Source organism: Lithobates pipiens, unplaced genomic scaffold (genome assembly GCF_037356315.1).
Source record: "Lithobates pipiens isolate NorthernLeopardFrog02 unplaced genomic scaffold, aLitPip1_a1.2 Scaffold_13, whole genome shotgun sequence".
Lineage (NCBI taxonomy): Eukaryota > Metazoa > Chordata > Amphibia > Anura > Ranidae > Lithobates > Lithobates pipiens.
Window position 1 is genome coordinate 468,589,084 of NW_027507718.1, and position 22,841 is coordinate 468,611,924.

Here is a 22,841-nt window from a genome sequence, read left to right on the forward strand (position 1 = left end):
CTTACAGATTACATTGCTGTATGTAATTATTTCACATCCCCTTTGTCCCTAGTGGTCTGTCCAGTGTCCTGCATGCAGTTTTATATTATAAAAATGGTTCTTTCTGCCTGGAAACTGGAGATTGTCCATATAAACCAAAACTGTCCCTTTACATCAAAAGAGGTTTTAGACCAGCTAGAAAACAGCGATAATAAATTAGAATCTCTCGCAGAATTGAGTGATAGTGATTTGTGGGGTGATCCGTCATCAAATACTGAAAAGTAATGACAGCGACAATTCTGCAACTGAGCAAATTTCAGTGTTTTTGATTTGATTACATTATTGAATATTATTATATTATTTGGTATAATTATTTATAGTTATTTATTATATTATAATTTATGATTTCATTTTTTAAACTTTATCATACCCGGGATGTCAAATAGATTCTGGTTTGGACAGATTTAAGAGAGTTATTCCTAAGAATTACAGGCCTACAATATAAAACGCCAAATTTTCATGCAAGATAATGGTACCGCTTTCAGCACCTAAAAATTGAAATAATCGTACTGCCAGGGAGGTTAATCCTCTCATGGATAATACAGTCTTAATAGGCCATTCGGTTCTGTATTCCCAATTAGGATGTACTTACTGGCATTTACTGTATATGTTTATTTGTTAAAGATACGTTTATTTGTTAAAGATATATTATTGTTTTTAAATGTTTAACTCAATAAAAGTTATTCGATTTATAATGTATAAAAAGAACTGGTAGAAACACAAATATGTGAATTTCCAAGCACAGTCCTAAAAACCTGCAAATCAGAAACTGGTATGCTGGTATGACAGAGATGTACAGAAGAGCAAAACGTACCCTGGCACAAAGAACCCATCAGCCCACATTTCTACTTGTGGCCAAACACGTAAATGTTTACAGAGCCAGATTGTTTAGGAACTGGTGCCAAAGGACATTGATAGACTGCGGCAGACTTTGGCATTTTATTAAAAGTGGACTAAATGAGGCAGATCAACCCAATGAGTTCTCATGTGCCAACAGACACTCTCAGACACACGAGGCTCTCTGGCAGAAAATAGACGATTCTGAATTAAAGTTGTGTATATTGCTATCACCCCTTACATATTTACTTACTTTTATTTCAAGTACAAGTTTAAATAAATACAGGATTTCTTACTTTGCACATATTGCAATACAGGCCAAATGCATGAAATTGACCCCCCAGTGGCTAATCCCTGCTATGCTGTGCACAATTAATACTTAATTGTTTATAGTATACTGTAATGGGCATAATGTGCAAATATGGGGAAAGCAGATCTAATTCTAGTAACTAACCTGCACTCTGCTCTATGCAATAGAATTGAAGAAATATCTGTACACAAGTCCAAATTGCTTACATATACTGTATATACAGAAAACAGACTCAGTAGTTGTCCTATGATAAGGAATCCAGGGGCTTCTGATCATTATTCCTGCTATTCTCTGGGAGGCTTTGAATAGCTACACTAAGTGACCATGAGATGATATCACCTCTCAGCATATGGGCTCAATGAGTAAAGAAGAATGGCACTTGGACCAATACATGGGAATGTTAGCAGAAGAGTGAGTTGAAAAGTTAATATATGAAGTTTCACTATGCATGCTTACTGTAAGTAGAGTCTCATACTGTATACCTGCAACTTCTAAAAAAAAAATATATATATATATATATATATATATATATATATATATATATATATATATATATTTGTATATAAACCCAAACGTATTGGGACACCTGCCTTTACACGCACATGAACTTTAATGGCATCCCAGTCTTAGTCCATAGGGTTCAATATTGAGTTGGCCCACCCTTTGCAGCTATAAAAGCTTCAACTCTTCTGGGAAGGCTGTCCACAAGATTTAGACATGTGCCAATGGGAATGTTTGACTATTCTTCCAGAAGCGCATTTATGAGGTGAGGAAATGATGTGGACGAGAAGACTAACAGTCTCCGCTTTAATTCATCCCAAAGTTGTTCTATCGGGTTGAGGTCAGGAATCCATGCAGACCAGTCAAGTTCCTCCACCCCAACCTCGCTCATCTATGCCTTTATGGACCTTGCTTGTCATGTTGAAACAGGAAGGGACTATCACCAAACTGTTCCCACAAAGTTGGGAGCATGAAATTGTCCAAAATGTCTTGGTATGCTGACGCCTTAAGAGTTCCCTTCACTGGAACTAAGGGGCCACGCCTAACCTCTGAAAAACAATTCCACACCATAATCCCCCCTCCACTAAATGATTTGGACCAGTGCACAAAGCAAGGTCCATAAAGACATGGATGAGCGAGTTTAGGGTGTAAGAAACTGACTGGCCTGCACAGAGTCCTGAATTCAACACCTTTGGGATGAATTAAAGCGGAGACTGTGAGCCAGGCCTTTTTGTCCAACATCAGTGCCTGACCTCACAAATGTGCTTCTGGAAGAATGATCAAACATTCCCATAGACACTCCTAAACCTTGTGGACAGCCTTCCCAGGAGAGTTGAAGCTGTTATAGCTGCAAAGGGTGGGCCAACTCAGTGAACCCTACACTAAGACTGGGATGCTATTAAAGTTCATGTGCGTGTAAAGGCAGGAGTCCCAATGGCAGCCGGATGTGCGGTAACACTGTATGTAAATTCGCCTGCATACAGTATACACCGCTTCGCCAATCTCGGCGAGCAATGTATTCTATTAATGAATACAGAGCCTGCTCAGATTGGAGTAACAATCTCTGCCAATCCGAGCAGGCTACATACAGTAGCCTGCTCGGATTGGCTTTGAGAGTCAGAGAGGTGCGGGCTGATGATGTTACAGCCACAGCCAATCCGAGCAGGCTTTGTATTCATTAATATGACTCGCCGTGATTGGCTCAGCATGGTATGACTCCAGCAAGAAGAACAAAATATAGGAAATATGAAGCCTTGGAAGGGGGTCATCTTATACAGTGAGTGTAGGCAAAAACGGTAGAAATACAGTAAAATTAGGGGGTCGTCTTATACGCCCCGGTCGCCTTATACACCATAAAATACGATATATATATATATATATATATATATATATATATATATATATATATATATATATAGATATATATATATATATATATATAGATATATATATATATATATATATATATATATATATATATATATATACACACACATCCTGTATTCTGATGCTTTCACTATGATGACCTGATAAAATAACATCTAACTTTAATATCCTGTAGGCTCCCATGACCATTGTCAGTGTTCATTCCTCTCCCCTGCAGCTGCTGCTCACCGACACAGGTGAGGGGACATTTTTAAGACTAGTTAAAGTTAGTTATAGATAGGCTTTTCTTCCATTTTAAGTCAAGTATACAAGGTCAACTTTGAAGTGCAACATTAAACAACTGTGATAAGGTTCTGCAGCTGTTCCGATAAATTACCCAGCCCAAGCAGTCTTCACCTTACTAGCAGCCCTTCCACAAGACTTTATGTACCTACCAGTGGTTGGATGTCTACTACAGGACCTTTCAGCTGGAATAAAGAATCTGAACACTAATTTGCCAAGACCATTCAAAATTGGCATAAGGAGTAAGAAGGAACTAAATGTCAGAACAAGAAAGTAAACAGCGAACATATGAAAACCAAAAAATAAGACAAAATTTAGGTTCGGGCCATGACAGGCAGCACAAATTAGCAAATAGGAATGCAGTAGTTGACAATGGAAAGTTGACACTATAAGCGTATCCCCCGAGACTAAATATACCCTGTGATGGGTAAAAATACAAAGTAAGTAACATCCTGAAGTAGCCAGTCAACTATATTTAATAAATGCGCCATCATTGGGACAAATGCAACAACAAGAACAAAGTCCTGGTGATAAGCATGTGTATATGCACGTTGCTGTGCAAGACATACATTGTGATGACATATGCATGCATTTATGAAAGTGTATAGAGTAGCTAAAAGCTAGTGCACAGTGGAGGTAATAAATCATTTTTTTAACCATGTGCTATACGCAAATCGTCCTAGAACCCAGCTTAACAATCACGTGTAAATTCAAAGATAAAGCAGTTTAGCCACCAATCATCAGGAGTGACACTTTCCGACAAGTCTTCCCTTATTTGTAAATAATTATCCAAATAATCACATGCATAATGCACTACTTACAGTATCCACACCGTGTTCCTCCTTCAAAGACAAAGCCATTCGGAACAGCTCCATATCGTCTTAAGTCAGACAACTTCCATTGCCCCATCACAATTGGCGGAAGATCTCTAGCGAGAACTAAGATGTCATTGCACAGATGCAGTGTGGCAGGTCCACTTTCCAGTTTGGTGCCCGGCTGTACTCCAACATGGAATCTGTGAACTGAGATTGTAAAAGTTCTGTGGTCAAATGCATCAGCATGTTGTTTGTATCTTTCTTTCTGAACACTTGTGTGACTTTCATCTATTTTTCCAGCATACTAAGGTCTTGTACTTCTTCATAAAGAAACAACTTTGTCTCTAATACATTTCCACTTATTATACCAAATTAAAACAATTCCGCTATTGGCCAATTTTACATGGCTATTCTGCAATATCTTTGTATAGAAAAACTCATATGGAGGTGGACTTGGTACTCAAATTGAAAATAAACACATAAATGATCTAAAAAACATTATTTTATTACGTAATTTTAATAAAACATTAATGTGACTTGACATAAGCACTAAAAGCACTCTCTCTCTAGAGCGGATAATTACATAGTGATACCAATAGCTGGATCTTATGGTCAATCACGTAAAGTTTATTTGTATCTTCTCAACATGTTTCGTGGTCAGCGTCTTCAGGAGTATTTTTAAAGAGCAAAATCATCTATGAAAAGACAATAATTAGTCAAAACAAAGAAAGTACAACACAGTATAATTTATATGACTGGGCAAAAACCAAGTGATGGAGATGCATAGAAACGTACTCATCCATTTAAGAAGGTACAACATCATTGGGAGCACCAAAACAATGGAGCACTTAGATCCTACCTAACAAATGTATAAAATATTGTAATTTTAATAAATGGTCTAAAATATATGCCAAAGGACCAGAATTAAAATGCTAATTTAGATTACTGTTTTGTATATGCCTCAACTCAGGAATTTTTGAGCCAATATTGATGACCATTTTAGCTAGAGCTATCTCCAAGTTTTGAGGATTTTTACTCTGGCACAGTGTGTACTTTGATGCAAAGTTTTAATTTTGGTCCTTTGACATATTTTGGACCGTTTATTAAAATTGCAATATTTTATACATTTGTTAGGTAGGATCTAATTTCTCTCTTTTTTTGGTGCTTTCACACCCCACAGGCTGTGTACCCCCTTAAGTTAATGAGTATGTTTCTATGCATTTCAATCACTTGGTTTTTGTCCATCCATATAAATTATACCGTGTTGTACTTTCTTCTTGTTTCCTCTTTTTTTTTTATTATACCGTGTTGTACCTTCTTGTTTTGATGAATTATTGTCTTTTTATAGATATTTGTGCTCTCCAAAAATGCTCCTAAAGAAGCAGATATAACCACGAAACACGTTGAGAAGATACAAATAAACTTTATGTGATAGACCATAAGATCCAGCTATTGGTATCACTATGTAAGTATCCACTCAAGAGAGAGCGGTTTTAGCGCTTATGTCAAGGCACAATAATGTTTTATTGAAATTATGTCATAAAATAATGTTTTTTAGATCATTTGTTGTTCATTTGGGTACCATGATAGTCCACATAGCCTCCATATCAATTTTTCTTTACAATGGAACAATTCTAGGACGAAAATACTTTTAAGCTCTTAAATAACTATTGGCACACATCCAACGTATACCCCTGCAGCACCAAACCACTGTGGCTCCCCTACGGCCAACATCTTCCCCTCCTGCCCCCCCCCCCCCCACCCCGACTTCGGGTGCTGCAGGGGAGACATGCAAATAGATCCTCCATGTTACTTTGAATCCCCCCCCACCTCCGGTACTGGCCCCCTACAATCTCAAGGTGCTCCCTCCCTGCGGAGCTGCTGGCCAGCTTCCCCCTTCCGCCAGCTGCAGCCGCTGCTGGGGCAGAAGATGGCTGTCAGAATGGAGAGTGAGGAAGGAGGCCAGTAAACATGTCATATTTACCAGCCCCTTCCTGAATGAACACAGTGAGCAATTAGTATTTCTTCAGATTGTGAATGAATAAATAGGAAACCTCTTTACATAAGCTTCTATTTATTCGTCGGGTCTAAAACCCCATGATGTTTCACCAAAGACCCCCCCCCCTCCCCCCCCAAGAAAAGTAAAAAATATTTAAAATAACTTTGAAAAAAAGAAACATAGTAAGACCTCATTCAGACAAGGCATACTACAGCATGCAAGGCTGTGGTTACCCACATGGGGGATGCATTTGATGTCAATTGGTACACAGACACAACCACCGCTCCCAATATGACATCTGACATATTGCCAACTCATCCCTTTAAAACCGAACACATATTAATTACACAGGTTCTGTGGCCGATTAAGGTGGTAATGAAATTCACTTAGTGCCTTAGCTGCATTAAATTAGCCCCAGAACCTGTGTAATTAACATGTGTTTGGTTTTAAAGGGATGAGGTAGCAACCCTAGTGTGGGTGCGTGTGCATGTCTCTGAACTTGCACTGTCTACGTTCAGTGCCATGCACCTGCACAGATGTCACATTGGGAGCAGCAGCTGTGTCCGTGCAGCCAGTGCTCCCCAAATGACATGAATAGAACTGCCTGCATGGGAATGCATGGAACACTTGTGCATCCTCATGTGGGCAAAAACGGTCTCGCACGGGCGTACACCCCATGTGAACAAGGCCTTAGTAAGAATTTAGCAGGAATTTTGTAAGTTATGTTGTGTTTGTGCATGCTAATAATTATGTAGTGTATTTTTTAGTGAAAATTGTTATTTGATAAACATTTGGGAAACTATTGCAGGACCTAAGAAATCTGCAGGACATCTGTTTTTGCACTACAGGTCAAGTTGAAGGCAATTTAAAATGTACAAATATTTGCTATGTATTAACTCAATGCAGTGTTAGGTTTAATATTTAAGAGGAATGCAGGCAGAAATTTGTAACTTTTGCTTTGTTTGTATCCGCTAATAATGATTTTAGTGTATTATAAGCGAAAATATTGTTTTAATAAACATTTGCACAAACATTATGGGGCCTAAAAAATCTTGACTCCTTCACACTATATATGTTCTATACATTACATAGTCCTTACCGAAGTGTTCATTTTTTCAACAGTTGCTGGTTTTAATGATGTTCTTCTTTAGGGTAGGCTCAGTTAGGCAAAATTATATCTTTTTGTGTGCAGAAAAGCATATGTAAATGAAAGCTTTTATTTTTTTAAATGATCCTTTGTCCTGAGGTTTAGGTTTGTCTGTGAGACTGACAGCTGTGGTAGAGTAATTAGGTTTTCTTTGTGGGTATAAGGACTGTGGAATATGTGTAGAGCGTATACAGGGACTAAGCTCAGGTTCTGTTTAATCATTCACCTGTAAGCTTTCCCCACTGTTAGAGGCAACCTGACCATGACCACCATTTGCCACGGTGCACATTGCACATAACGCGCCATTGGATTTATTTTCTGCTCAGTCCTAGGGCTCCTCAAATCTTTCATAATGCTAGTTATGTTCACATTTTGTCAAGCAGTTTTTACTTTTTTATTGTACAGCCAATCAGAATCTGTCAGTAAATGTTCCATGTTATGTCAGTGAAAAAAGTTGTGGGAGCCAAACGGCTGCATAAGGTAATTAATCCCACATCCACCAGGCATCTTTACATTACTATGTAACCAGCAGGCACCACACAAAGCCACCGAAAAGCTAGAGAAAACCACACCAGATTTTTACTGTGGCACGCACTTTGTTTTTCTCTGGCAGAAGAGACCAAAGTACAATTTTACACATAGGCCCACTGAATTAATAAAATTCCCCTGTGCATCTCCCAAGTTAGTTAAAAGATTTGTGTGTTTCAATGTTGACCTCAAAGCTGCATGCAACCACTCACCAGGTGTATAGTCATTTTTTAGATTTTTTTTTTTTGCATTAGCACATGTTCCCAGTGGTAGAGTGCATCACCCCATGCCTTTTTTGACAGTTGTTTGCATGTTAGCCCTAAAAATGGACAGAACCTAAAACTGGAAAATCGACAAATCAAAACCAGGCAGATTTGTTCATCCCTAGTAAGAAGCCACTGACATAATACTATGCTCACAACATATACACTATGGCAGATTAATAGAAGACATTCATTGATGTTTGAGTTTGGCATTTCCACCATGGATAATTTGCTATCAGGATACCACTGGCAGCTCCTAACAGACCTGAGAAAACATGTCATAGTTCTCCAACATGGTTGTGCTAGGTCTGCTCATTCCCAATCTCCATGGCTTCCTATTGATCACAAAGTATAATGGGTGGCATCATTGGCCAATAGGAAGATAAGGACAGCAGACTGGGGCATGGCAAAGGTCGACCACAATAGATCTTGTTGATACTTGCCTAAAAGAACTCCTCAAATATTTGGGGTATCTGATTGCTCTGGATATAAACATGACATCATGTTACACATGCATTGTTTTTTGTTTGCCTTTAAATAATTTGGTCTTTCCTTACTCTGTAGTTAGGGGATGATCTATGTAGTTAGTGACACCCTTCTTTTTGTTCATGCTTTAGCTCATTCATCATATGTGCTGTATTCTGCTGGAGCTAGACCCACTATGATTTTTTGAACTACTTGTTGTTCACCTCTGAAGATCTCCAAAAGTTTTCAAATAAAGCTTTGTACCATGTGCAGGATGTTGTTTGGATCGAGTCACTATCTGCCAAACTATTAGACTTTAAGTTAAAGCGGAGGTCCACCCTAAAGTGGACCTTCCGCTCATTGGATTCCTCCCCCCCTCCGGCACCACAATTGGCACCTTTCAGGGGGGAGGGGGGTGCAGGTACCTGTACAGTACAGGTATCTGCACCCACTTCCGGGATAGCTCTCTGCGGCAAGGGGCGTAGATTACGCCCCTTTCCGAAAGTCCCCCGCTGCCTGCTGGGAAACACACAGATCCCAGAGGCAGCGGGTCCATCCTTATTGCGCAGCGCGACTCGCGCATGCGCAGTAGGGAACCAGGAAATGAAGCCGAAAGGCTCCACTTCCTGATTCCCATACCCAAGATGGCGGCGGCAGCACCCGAGAGACAATCGAGAGTCCGGCTTCGGGTGCAGACATCGCGGGCGCGCTGGACAGGTAAGTGTCACTATTTTAAAAGTCAGCAGCTGCAGTATTTGTAGCTGCTGGCTTTTTAAAAAAAAAAACTCCCGGCGGACTCCCGCTTTAAGCTATTTCACCACAACTGAATCAGTTATAAAGATCTCCCTTTCAGTGCTTAGATTGCAAATGCAGAACACATGCAGGCATCTGGATGTGCCTGTATTGTGTTATTTCTGTTTTATGATGTTTTATGATGTTTTTCAACCCACGGGTTCACTTTAACCTCCCTAGCGGTGATCCCGAGTCTGGCTCGGGTTGGGATTTTAGTTCCACGAGTGGTAACCCCGAGCCAGACTTGGGATCGCATCGCTGGATACAGGGAGGACACAGGGAGAGTTACTTACCTTGTCCCCTGGATCCAGCGATGTCCTCCACACTGTGTGATCGAGCTGTCCTCCGCTCGAAATAAACAGTGCCCGAATGCCGCCGAGCTCCGTTCCCTGCGACGTTACGGCGAACGGGAGCGGAGATCGGCGCCAAATTCAAAAAAGTAAAAAAACACAAAACACACACAGTACTGTAATCTTACAGATTACAGTACTGTATAAAAAAATACACACCCTCCTTTGTCCCTAGTAGTCTGTCCAGTGCCCTGCATGCACTTTTATATTATAAATACTGTTTTTTTCTGCCTGGAATTTGGAGATTGTCCATAGCAACCAGAAAGTGTCCCTTTTTCAGTGTTTTAGGATTTAATTACATTATTGAATCATTTTTATTATTATTTATTATATTATAAACTTTATCATACCTGGGATGTCTGCTAGACTCTGGTTTGAACAGATTTAAGAGAGTTATTCCTAAAAATTACAGAACTACAATATATAACGCCAAATTTCCATGCAAAATAATTGTACCGCTTTCAGCACCTAAAACCAGAACTAATCATACCACCAGGGAGGTTAATGACTGTTAAAGAGGAGCTCTAGGCTCCCCTCAAAAAATTAAAAGTCAGCAGCTACAAATACTGTAGCTGCTGACTTTTAGCATAAGGACACTAACCTGTCCAAGGATCCAGCGATGTCTCCCCTGAGCTGATTCTTTATTCGGCTTTGCATGCAAGCACCGGCATGCAAGCATCTGAAGTAAGGGAAACAGTAAGTGAAATTGCAAGGCATTTGCGAGTAGATCTGTGCCCTGTGAATGGCCCCATAGTCTTCCGGAACCTGTGCTGTGTCCCAGAAGGCTGCTGTGGAAAGCTTGTAGTCATTCCTCGTATTTGAGGTCCTCCAGTTCCCTTATTCATTTTGGTGCAGTTCTCTAAACTCTCTCCAGCCGTTCTACTCTCGCACTTTCTGAGGATTGGTGACCAAAACTGGAAGGAATACTCCAGATGTGGCTGAACCAGAGTTTTATAAAGTTGTAGAATTATAATTGTATCTCTGGAGCAAATCCCTTTTTTAATGCATGCTAATATTCTGCTGGCTTTGCTTACCACAGCTTGACAATGCATACTATTGCTAAGTCTGTCATCTACTAGGACCCCCAGATCCTTCTCCATTCTGGAATCTCCTAGAGATTCTCCCCCTAGAAAGTAACCTGCATTTATGTTTCAACCCCCAAGTGCCTTACTTTTTCAATGTTAAACCTCATTTGCCATCTAGTTGCCTACTCCATTAATTTATTGAGGTCATCTTGTAAGGTTTCTACAATTCTACCGTGATGTTATTGCCCTACTTATTTATGTGTGATTGGCAAAGACTGAGATTGAGCTATTTATCCCATCCTCTATATTGTTCATAAATAAATTAAAAAGAATTGGTCCCTGTTCAGAGCCTTGGGGTACCCCACCTACCACCCTTGACCATTCTGAGCACACATTATTTAACACCACCCTTTGGACAGACCCCTATAGCCAGTTTTCAATCAAAGAGCAAACCCTACAGACCTCATTTTGTAGATTAAGCATTTGTGGGGGACTGTATCAAATGCTTTTGCAATATCCAGATACACCACATCCACAGGCCTCTCTTTGTCCAGGTGGTAGCTCACTTCCTTATAGAAACAGGTTGGTTTGGCAAGAATAACCTTTCATAAACCCATGCTTATTAATACTAAATTATAGTGTTTTCATCAGAAAATTATTGGATATGGTCTGGCTAAACCCTGATTTCGTTCCTTGAGGACTCTCGGGTGCAAGCCGTCTGGTCCTAGTGATTTGTTTGTGTTAAGTTAGCCTTTTCTGGACACTGACTTCTATAAGCCACAAGTTTACATCTTGTGACGTGTCACTAACAGTACAGTCGTGGTTGTTATACCCCTTCTTTTCCTGTGTAAATACTGAGGAGAAGAAAGCATTTAGTACAGTTGCCTTCTCGTTGTCATGTGTAACCAAGTTCCCCTCGCCCCCCTTTATGGGGCCAATGTGCTCTGACCTCACTTTTTTACTGTTACTAAGCACTTAGAAACACGGGACAAAGTACTACATGTACTTTGTCCCATAGGTGACCAAACTGTAAAAAAAAATATAATAATGGATCTACTTTAAGGTTGAACTCTGAAATGCTGAGATTTACACAATCTTCCACACTACACATCTTTTTTCCTACTAAGCAATACATCTAGGTCCTCTCCCGCCTGTGATTAAACAGAACAGCACCTCTGGGCTCACACTGCTCTCTGCTTTCAGCATGTTTCTTGTTAGCACATGTGCATGCCAGCATACATGATTGGCTCTTCATGGTGCTCCTCCCTCTCTGTTAGAGCTGCTATACAGTGCTTCACAAACAGCTGATATCAACTTTTGTTATTTATTTACTTTTAACAAATATATCACTGCAATAATTGGTGTGCTTTTATACCTGCTTGGAGTTTGTCTTTAACTATGGGATAAAGAGACTGAACTGTGCCAGAAGAATCGCAAACCTGAAGCTGTACTTCGCACTCATCAGCAATTCTGTTTTCACTTTTTGCTGCAAGTCAATTTTGTCATGATTCCCTGCAAATTTTAAATCAATTTTCTATGGTCCTAAGCATTAGCTGATGGGATAATCCACATACCAGATAAATTCACATATTAAAATATCATATGTCCAGATTAGAATGAAAGTGAGAAAAACTCTATAATAACAAATTATACCAAAGCCTGCTCTAACTAATTAGTGGGATTATTCTTGGTTGATCAAAGTTCAGAAAATGCCACTTACTGATTTAAATCCTTACTCCAGGAAGACATATAAGACAAATTAATGCAGCTCTGCTATTTATTCATCTGTCAGTAATTCTTCATGACAAGTATATTTTTTAAATGCAAGCAGTGTAAGTACCTGAATTTGACTTGACATTAGCCTCATGAAGTCCCTGTACAACAGAGCTCAGAGACCGGGAAGGAAAAGCAGCACAAGGAGACAATTAGAAGTGCTGGCGTGTAAGGATCATGCCTGTGAGGAGGTGGGTTAGGTGGGCAGCAGCAGTAGTTGTTAACCCAAAGAGTGTTGCTGCTGCTCCATCGGTTAGTGGTAGTAGGAAGTAGTGAAGGGTGAATCTGGTTGGTTTTAATTTGAGCGCAAGTTTGGCAAACAAGTCCAAAAATCTGCACACCCTAAAGTTTAATGTGAACCTCATTAACCACTTGCTTACTGGATACTTATACCCCCTTCCTGACCAGGGCAATTTCCAGCTTTCAGCATTCTCACACTTTGAATGACAAGTCATGGCAACACTGTACCCAAATTCAATTTTAATAAATTTTTTCTTCACACAAACAGAGCTTTCTTTTGGTGGCATTTAATCACCACTGGGTTTTTTATTTTTTGATAAGCAAACAAAAAAAGACCGAACATTTTGAAAAAACAAAAACAAACAAAAAGTTTTTCATATTTTGTTATAACATTTTGCAAACAGGTAATTTTTCACTGATGGGCACTGATAGGTGGCATTGATGAGGCAGCACTGGTGGCCACTGATCAGAAGGCGCTGATGAGGCACTGATTGGCAGCACTGATAGGTGGCTCTGGTAGGCACTGATTTGCAGTACTGATGGGCACTTATAGGTGGCACTGGTGGGCATGGATTTGCGACACTGAAGGGCACTGATTAGCAGCACTGGTGTGCACTTAGGAATACTAATGTGCCTCTAACAGAAGGAAAATACCGGCTTTACTCTTTTCTCCACGGGAAGAAAAAAAAAAAGCCGGTAGCCGGCTTCTGTTTACTTCTGTGATCAGTTGTCATTGGCTGACAGCTAATCATGTGGTAACGGACCCGCTGTGATTGATCCTTTACCCTGCTTTGTGATCAGTTGAGTCCCAAGAACTCAGTGATCACAGAGGACGCTGCACACGCGCGAATTGAAAGATGTACGTAAACGCCCTCCCAGTATTTGAGGTCTGTAGTCGTCTTTTATAGCACAGACATCAAGCAGTTAAAATTGATGGTAGGAGAATCGTGAAAATCAATTTCTCAATTTTCAAGGATAAAAGACAAAGAATTGTCAAAGGGCATTGGTAGCTGGGCTCTGTCCTAGGGGACAAGTACCAATGTAAATCGAATGTTAAAAAACATAATTTGACAGGGAACAGCTCTATTTTTAATAAGGCATAAAGAGGAAGCATTAAAAATACACAATTCCTTTAAATAAGATGTTTGGGAAATATGAAGTGAAGCACATCTGTAGGATGTACTACAGTAAAAGTGACATTTACAAAGAAAAATATTAAATTGCCTCTAAATGACATTTCCCAGCTGCTTCATTGTAAAAAAAAAGCAGCTGGAGATTCCCTTCATCTATACCGGACTCTGATCTTAGGCAAGCGTCTGGTATAGCATGTAAGGGGGTCCCCCTAGGAAAGAAAATGGCAGTTATGAACAAACAGCAGACTTCTGCATCAGGAATCACAGGTGTTTGTGAACAGTTGTGTCTAGGAGACCTGTGCAAATGAATAACAGGTTGTCTGCATTTATACATAAAGCAATTGAGTCCAAAGTCGATTATCTGTCCCTAGCCGCAGGTAATTGCTCCATGTGCAATTAGATGTGGACAGCTACAGACAGATGCGACTACTGTCAGCCTTGCATTTATTTGTAAAGACTTGCTGGCTGCCACTGTTCACATACACCTGGGAATTCTGCCACAGGAATCCAATGTTCATTAGTAATTGCCTGTGTAAATGTAGCCTTATCTTTGATGATGGTCTGGTATAGATTTTACCGGGCACCCATGCAAAAAAATTAAAGAACAAAAGGGCATAAAAATCCATACCAGACCCTTTGGGTATGTGGCCTAGTATGGTTCAGGACGGGGGCCATATTTTGTCAATTCTCCATATATAGTTAATGACATCATCCAGGATCCCTCATCCCTGTGTCTAAATTTAGCTGCCGACTGGGGAAAGGATTATGATCTGCATTGCTGTACCACATAATTGATGATGGATTTATACTGTAGGACTTTTTTTTCAAAAAGGATTTTTTTTAAATGTGTGAAATGTTTATTTACATTGTAATTTTTTTTTTTTTTTTTGAATGAGCAACCAGGAGGTACTATGTTTCCCTTGCTCATTCATGTGGAGGGAGCAGATAACTGGGCGCCCCCTTATTTTAAAGGGTGATTTCCAGATTCCGATAATTCCCCCCTCCAGACCCCCACATTCACACAAGGCCCTTTTTCTCCTCAACATGGGGACAAAGTGCTTTGGCAGGACTGCCCCCCTCAACAAAGTGCCATCTCCATGTTGAGGACATGTGGCCTGGTATGGTTCAGGAGGGAGGTAGCCATATGCTGGCTGCCCCCACCTTTCCTCAGCAGTCAGACTGCATGCTCGGATAAGAGTCAATAAGTGCGAACCCCAGCCTTAATAGAAAGTGATACAACAATCCCATGATCACTAAACCACTATCTCCTTTCAGCCCTAAACACAGCAGTAACAAGCCTGATATTTGCTACAGACACTAAGTGGAGCACAGCATACAAACAATCTTGGGAAGGCTTTTCAAAGGTTCATGTCTAGATTTATACAGTGATCTTGCACAATTTCAGTGGTCATTTTGGGCACAAATGTGCTATCTATAGACCAGAGAGCTATCTGCTGGGAGGTAAAGCTCGTTTGCCAAATGTTCAACTTTACTAGTGGGCAGCCGGTTTGCTTACAGTGCAGTGGTGGTTTAGTCAACCAAAAAACAACCCAGTGGTGACTCTGGAGGCCGCTCTCCTTGAGTCCTATGCTATGTTGAGTAATTTGGTCTATCACGGACCCGCTGCCAATCCCTCTGTTACGGCCCCTATGTGTATGACTATTAGGGTTTGGGTGCAGGCTATAAAGGTTTACAGGGAGGACTCTGCCTCCTCCCCTCAGATTCCCCTTTAGGGTATCCCTCAGTTGTGTTGCCTTGTTCCCTTACCAGATCCCCAGGGGGGGCTTCTAAAGGGATGGTGGCCTTGAAACATGTCATTACAGATGGGTGATTTTCAACATTTGCGGTGTTGCAGGAGAAATTTGCTGTGCCGGCCTTCCAGTACATTATTTACTTGTAGCTGAAACATGCCGTCAAGGGCCAGCTCCCTTAACCAATTGTACTGTAACCAGACATGGTGGAGCATCTGTTGACTTAAAATATGATGGGTAAATTGTTGTCTTCCCTTTACCTCCGCTTTTCAGTGGTGCATGCCTCAATCTTGACTAGGACTTTTGACAAATGGAAAAGTGATATTCTGAACCTCACTGAGAATGACTAAGAAAACTGGATAGGTTCCTATTTTACCAATATGATCTTTGCTAAGGATAGATTTATACAATTAAAAGTTTTTACATAGGTATACTACAACCCATAGAGCCTGGCTACAATCTACCTCATGGTTAGTCTTCTTTGTACATGTTGCCACTTACTGGCACTTTCTTTCATATCATGTGGCAGTGCCCAGTTATTTGCTCTTGGGAGTCAGTGATTGATGCTCTAAATACTTATTGTGATTTGTGTCTTGGGCTTGATCCACGACTTGTGCTCCTGGGAATCATGGAGGACATAGAGACTACTAGATGGTCGAAATTATTCCTTTTTTATTCATTTTATTATACTCGAAGAGAAATTCTTGTGAGGTGGAAATAGTCCACTCCGCCCAAGGCAGCTAGCTGGAAAACCGCAGCGCATGTGGTCTTACCACTTTATAAGTTGACATATGAGAGACAGAACCACCCCCTAAAAAGCTTGATAATATATGGTTAGCCTGGGTTGATGCTTATGGCTCAGATGTTTCTGATGCTTTGTACAGGTATTGTATAATGGTTTTTGCTAATGTTTCTCCCCTTCCTAACCCCCTTCCCCCCTTCTTCCCTGGCTCTTTGTCTCCGGGGCTATTTGGCTCCATTTGTCCGCTTTCCTATTCCCGCTTTTCCCCCTTCTTTCTTCCTCTTTGTTTTTTCTTCCTCCCCTCCTCCTCTCCTCCTTTTTTTTTCACTGGCCATGATCTTTCCAACCCGCCTGACAGTTGTGAATGTTATCCCTAATGTTTATTATTTTAATTTACTGCCAAGGATGATTCTACATTGTGGAGTAACTGGCTGGCTAAGGTGCCAACTTGGACTGTTTAAGGTTTCCATGTATCTGCATGTAATCTGCATGTAAATACCAACTTTTTTTTTGTCTCCTATGAGAGTCCTACAATATGACCTGCTGTATTTATGTACACTTCATTCTCAATGGCCTTTTTGATATGTATTCATTTGTGTTATATCAACTGTGATTTCTGTATCTATCCTGTACTTTATTTAATAAACTTTTACTTGTTAAATAAAAAAGTGTTAATGTATTTGTCAGTTCATCGGAGAAATGTTCCCTTGACGGAACAATTGTGTTGATTTGGACCTCCACTTATGTCTCCTACAGTGATGAGGAAGTGAACAGGAGGAACCAGTGATGCCGCGTACACACGATCGGAATTCATCAGACCTTTTTCCGACGGAATTCCGACGGAATTCGGCTCAAGCTGTCTTGCCTACACACGGTCACATCAAATTTCGATCATTTATAACGCAGTGACATACAATACGTACGACGTGACTAGAAAAAGGAAGTTCAATAGCCAGTAGCCAATAGCTTCTGTCTCGTAGTTGAATCTGAGCATGCGTGATTTTTGGCGTGTCGGAATTGCATACACACGATCGTAATTTCCGTCTGGAAAAATGAGAACATTCTATCAATTTTTGGCTGGCAGAAATTTGGACATCTAAATTCCGATGGAGCATACACACGGTCGCATTTTCCAATGAAAAGCTCTCATCTGTCTTTTTCTGGCCGGAATTCCGATCGTGTGTACGTGGCATGAGAGCAATGGGGGACCAAGGAGACTGATATATCCAGAAATGTTGGTTTCCCTATTTGCATCATAATATTTGCACTCTTTAGGTAAGGAAAATATTGGAGGTTCAAGTTTTTAGGGGGAAAAAATGTAGTTACCTTCCCCTAAGCTGTAACGTATCCGTACATCCCAGGCATTCATAATATCCTTACTATCAAATCCCAGCAGGACGACTTGTGAGAAACAGATAATGGCAACAGTGTGGCCCATGCCCTCATAGGAAAGCCCAGCATCTACTCCACAGATGTCCTCCAATGTGACACTGATCTTCTCCTTGTGCCCCTTCGTCCTGTCTGACTTATCCTTGTATACCAGCATCAGCAGGCAGTCTGGAAGAGAAGAAACACTCATTGGAGATGAGAACGTTTACAATATTCTATATCTGCCTAGACAGGAATAATCTGGAGCCTTTTAATGAAGTGTTACATTTCCTGTTAAATTCCAGATTATTTTTATACAGAGCTCAGTTATGTAAATTACATTCTCCTCTCTTTCTTTCTACGCTATAATAATAAAACCATTGCAACAATATCCAGTTCTGCTTGTTATTTTGGCCCATGCTTTATTTAAAACAACGCAGAGTGTTCTTAGCCAATGTATAAAATGTAAACATGCAAGCTGGACAACTGTCTTCACCCTGGTGTAGGTTACAGCCATGTAATTGAAGATGTGTGTGGGAGAGCTGGATTTAAATACAGAGGTAGAACCTATAGGCACTAAAAGGGAATGAATTCAGCATATATTTCCCCCCCAAAAAAAAATCTACTTTACTATTTAACCACTTGAGCTCCGGAAGGTTTTACCCCTTTCCTGACTAGGCCATTTTTTGCAATATGGCACTACATTGCTTTAACTGACAATTGCACGGTCGTGCAATGCTATACCCAAATAGAGCTTTCTTTTGGTGGTATTTGATCACCTCTGCGGTTTTAATTTTTTTTTGTGCTATAAGCCAAAAAAAGGCTGACAATTTTGAAAAAAAACAATATTTTTTTACTTTCTACTATAAAACATATCCAATAAAAAATAAAAATCGAATTTCTTCATCAATTTAGGCCATTATGCATTCATACATATTTTTTGCAAAAAAAAAAAATCGCAATAAACGTATATTGATTGGTTTGCACAAAAGTTATAGTGTCTACAAGCTATGGGGAAAAATATATTTTTTTAAATTTTTAATGACGGCGATCAGCAACTTATAGCGGGACTGTGATATTGTGGCGGACAACTCGGACACCTAACTGACACTTTTGACACTTTTTGAGGACCAGTGACACTAATACAGTGATTAGTGGTAAAAAAAAGAAGCACTGTCACTGTACTAATGGCACTGGCTGGGAAGGGGTTAACATCAGGGGCATTCAAAGGGTTAAATGTATGCCCGACCAGTGCTTTACTACTGTGGGGGAGGTGAAGAATTTCCCAGAGCAATTCTTCAGAATGGAACAAAAAAATATAAAGTATTTATTACAAAAACTCACTTAACATTAATCACTTTTAAATGATATGACATATCTCCACCAAATACAATAACATTAGACAACGTTGCATAAGGACACAGGTGGCCACCACACTCAGACACTCACCCCTCGCCAATATCATAATTTACTGATGAATATATTGAAATCAATGGGGGGTTATTTACTAAAGGCAAATCCACTTTTCACTACAAGTGCAAAGTGCACTTGAAATTGCACTAAAAGTGCACTTGGAAGTGCAGTCACTGTAAATCTGAGGGGTAGATCTGAGATGAGGGGAAGCTCTGCTGATTTTATCATCCAATCATGTGCAAGGTAAAATGATGTTTTTTTTTTTTTCCTTGCATGTCCCCCTCGGATCTACAGCGATTGCACTTCCAAGTGCACTTTCACTGCAATTTCAAGTGCACTTTGCACTTGTAGTGCAAAGTGGATTTGCCATTAGTAAATAACCCCCACTGTGTTGGTATGAATAGTAGTGGTTTCAAAGCTGTTTGCTTAATTTTGCATGGATACCATGAATTAGTCCAGTAAAGCCCCGCGCCGTAGGGGTTAACAAAACCCTGTATGCAGAGGGCTGGCATGACTGTGTGAACAGTGCATGTCAGCCCTGAGTGTTAGCCCTTGTACACACGGTCGGACATTCCGATGGAAAATGTCCGATCAGACCATTTTGTCGGATAATCCGACCGTGTGTGGGCTCCATCGGACTGTTTCCGTCGGAATATCCGACCGACAAAATTTTAGAGCTGGGCTATAAAATTTTCCAACAACATGATCCGATCAGACCATGTCCGATCGTTTGTAGAGAATTCCGATCGGACAAAGTGCCACGCATGCCCAGATCAAATTCCTAGACCAAAGCTATTGGCTACTAGCCTGAACGTAGTCCCGTTGTAACAAAATAACGTCATCACGTTATGAACGATCAGATTTTCTGACAACTTTGTCCAACCGTGTGTATGCAACACCAGTTTCGGACAAAATCCGTCGGACAAAATACAACGGATTTTGTTGTCGGAATGTCCGTCCATGTGTACAAGGGCATAGAGGACGCGGGATTGGCTGGGAATGTAGGAGGTGGGTTTACAAGGTGCAGGGAAGCTGATCCCGCCCCCTCCACGAGGCAGCAGTCGGAAGAAAGTTTCCCACCCTCCCTCCCTAAGATTGGGTTGTTATGTCGAGTGGTGTTTTTTCTGTGTTGTGTGTTTTGTTTTTTGTTTTCTTTTCAGGACGAGAACATGGAATGTTGTGGCAGTGGCTAGTGTTTGGTCTTTGCGGGTGAAGGAAGAGAGTTCTGAATGAAGAGTCAGGATCTGTCGGTGGTACGGGTCCTGAGGGTGGTACCCCAGTTAACGGAGGTTATCTGGTAATTGGTTATGGGGGCATTGCGGTAGGTGGGTGTCTCTGAGTCAGCCTGTTGGCTTGAGGCCTAATAACCCGCGTCAAAGGGACCGCAGTGTGATATTTTGGATATAGTTGAGTGTTATTGGTGGACCTGCAAAGACCAACACTAGGGGGAGCTGATGTGTGTCATAATTGATGTTGTTATTGTTTTGTTATTGTTTATTATTGTTTACGTTATTTAACCACTTGCTTACTGGGCACTTAAACCCCCCTCAGTCCCAGACCAATTTTCAGCTTTCAGCGCTGATGCACTTTGAATGACAATTGCGCGGTCATACAACACTGTACCCAAATGAAATTTTTATCATTTTTTCCCACAAATAGAGCTTTCTTTTGGTGGTATTTAATCACAGCTGGGAGTTTTATTTTTTGTTAAACAAACAAAAAAATATGCAAAAAAAAATAAAAATCATGTTTAATAGTTTGTTATAAAATTTTGCAAACAGGTCATTTTTCTCCTTCATTGAAGTGCGCTGATGAGGCGGCACTGATAGGCTGCACTGGTGGGCACTGATAGGCTGCACTGGTGGGCACTGATAGGCACAGATAAGGCGGCACCGATGGGCAGAGATAAGGCGGCACTGATGGGCAAAGACGGGCACAGATAAGATGGCACGGATGGGTGGCACAGATGGGTGGCACGGATGGGTGGCACTAAGGGACACTGATAGGTACCACTGATAGATGGGACTGATGGGCACTGATAGGTGGCAGTGATAGGTGGCTCTGATAGGTGGCACTGCTGGGCACTGATGGGCGGCACTGATGGGCACTGATGGGCGGCACTGCTGGGCACGGATATGTGGCACTGGGGTGCAGCACCTTTGTTGAGGCAGACTGTGGGCACTGCTGGGGGGCACTGTGGGCACTGCTGGGTGGCACTGCTGGGTGGCACTGCTGGGTGGCACTGTGGGCACTGCTGGGTGGCACTGTGGGCACTGCTGGGTGGCACTATGGGCACTGCTGGGTGGCACTGACAGGGGGGACACATTTTTTATTCAGGCAGGCAAAGCAGGGGGCAGGTGGGCACTGGCAGGGGGCAGGTGGGCACTGGCAGGGCTGGCCGTGATCGCTGTCAGCGCGAGGAGGAATAATAGCCGATTACCGGCTCCTTTATATCACATGATCAGCTGTCATTGGCTGACAGCTGATCACGTGATAAGGGGTCGGGATTGACCCCTTGCACGGATCGGTGATCAGGCGAGTCTCGTAGACTCGCCGATCACAGAGCGCGCCGTGCGCGGGACTACGTCAATAGACGTAGTCCCGGAAAAGGAGATCCGCGCTGTAGCCGTCATTCGGCTATAGCGCGGGTCTCAAGTGGTTAAAGAGTTATATATTTTTGGATATTTATACAGTTTTTGATGAATAAATTAATAGCTGCTACGGCCTATTTTACTCCAAAAGTTGTATGGTCTTATTTATTATCTAAATGGGGGAGGAAGTTGCAGTATAGGTTGGTAGAAGATGCATATATGTTATACACTAGTCATGTCCATGATTCTGTTAAACAATGACAGTGGATAAAGGTAGAAGCAATTGACCCCAGAGACATCAAGTAAAGATGGATAATAGATAGTTCACAAAGCTAATAATGGAGTGAGGCAAAATCCCTGGTAATGCAGATCAGGAGGTAGACAGAACATGAGAGTTCAAAATTCCTTCAATGTATATATATGTATGACGGCTATTTAGGCTATCAACAGCAGATGTGGACGGGATAATGAATCTCTAGGGGGCAGGTGAGTATGTGTATGTATGTGTATGTATGTATGTAATGAATCTCTAGGGGGCAGGTGAGTATGTGTATGTATGTATGTAATGAATCTCTAGGGGGCAGGTGAGTATGTGTATGTATGTGTATGTATGTATGTAATGAATCTCTAGGGGGCAGGTGAGTATGTATATGTATGTGTATGTATGTATGTAATGAATCTCTAAGGGGCAGGTGAGTATGTGTATGTATGTGTATGTAGTTATGAACTCCTCCCACCCAGGAAGAGAAAAACAATACAGCTCACCGCTCTCCCACTTGCCCCAATTTAGAGGAACACACCTCAGACTTCTTAGCAAGACATCTCCTGAGGTGGCGGTGTGTGTGATGGCTTATATGTGGAATTATCATCACGATTTATCCTCTTAAGTCCAATTATTACTATATATAGGTGTAGACATTGTGACATTTTTACCCTCCCTAGGTTTTTTGTTAGATATACTATGGGGGAGGTGCTTGTACTAGAAGGAGGCATGGGTCGGTGCCCCTGGTTAGCAGACACACAGGACCCATGTCTTCTGTACTGACAGAACAGCAATCTGCCTTGTTTACTTAGGCAGACCACCGTTCTGC

The 22,841-nt window shown here is 41.1% G+C and overlaps 1 protein-coding gene across 4 annotated transcripts in view; it reads right to left on the reverse strand.

The window, feature by feature from the left end:
* The window catches only part of DOK7 (docking protein 7), a 270,829-nt gene that overhangs the window by 218,495 nt on the left and 29,493 nt on the right, over nt 1-22,841 (reverse strand). For 3 of the 4 annotated variants that reach the window (XM_077477866.1, XM_077477864.1, XM_077477862.1), the window contains exons 3-4: nt 17,705-17,935; nt 4,177-4,377 (exon numbers count right to left, since the gene is read on the reverse strand). In XM_077477866.1, the coding sequence (XP_077333992.1) occupies nt 4,177-4,377; nt 17,705-17,935 (432 nt within the window). The remainder of the gene's footprint in view (nt 1-4,176; nt 4,378-17,704; nt 17,936-22,841) is intronic. The other variant, XM_077477865.1, reaches the window with a different exon arrangement.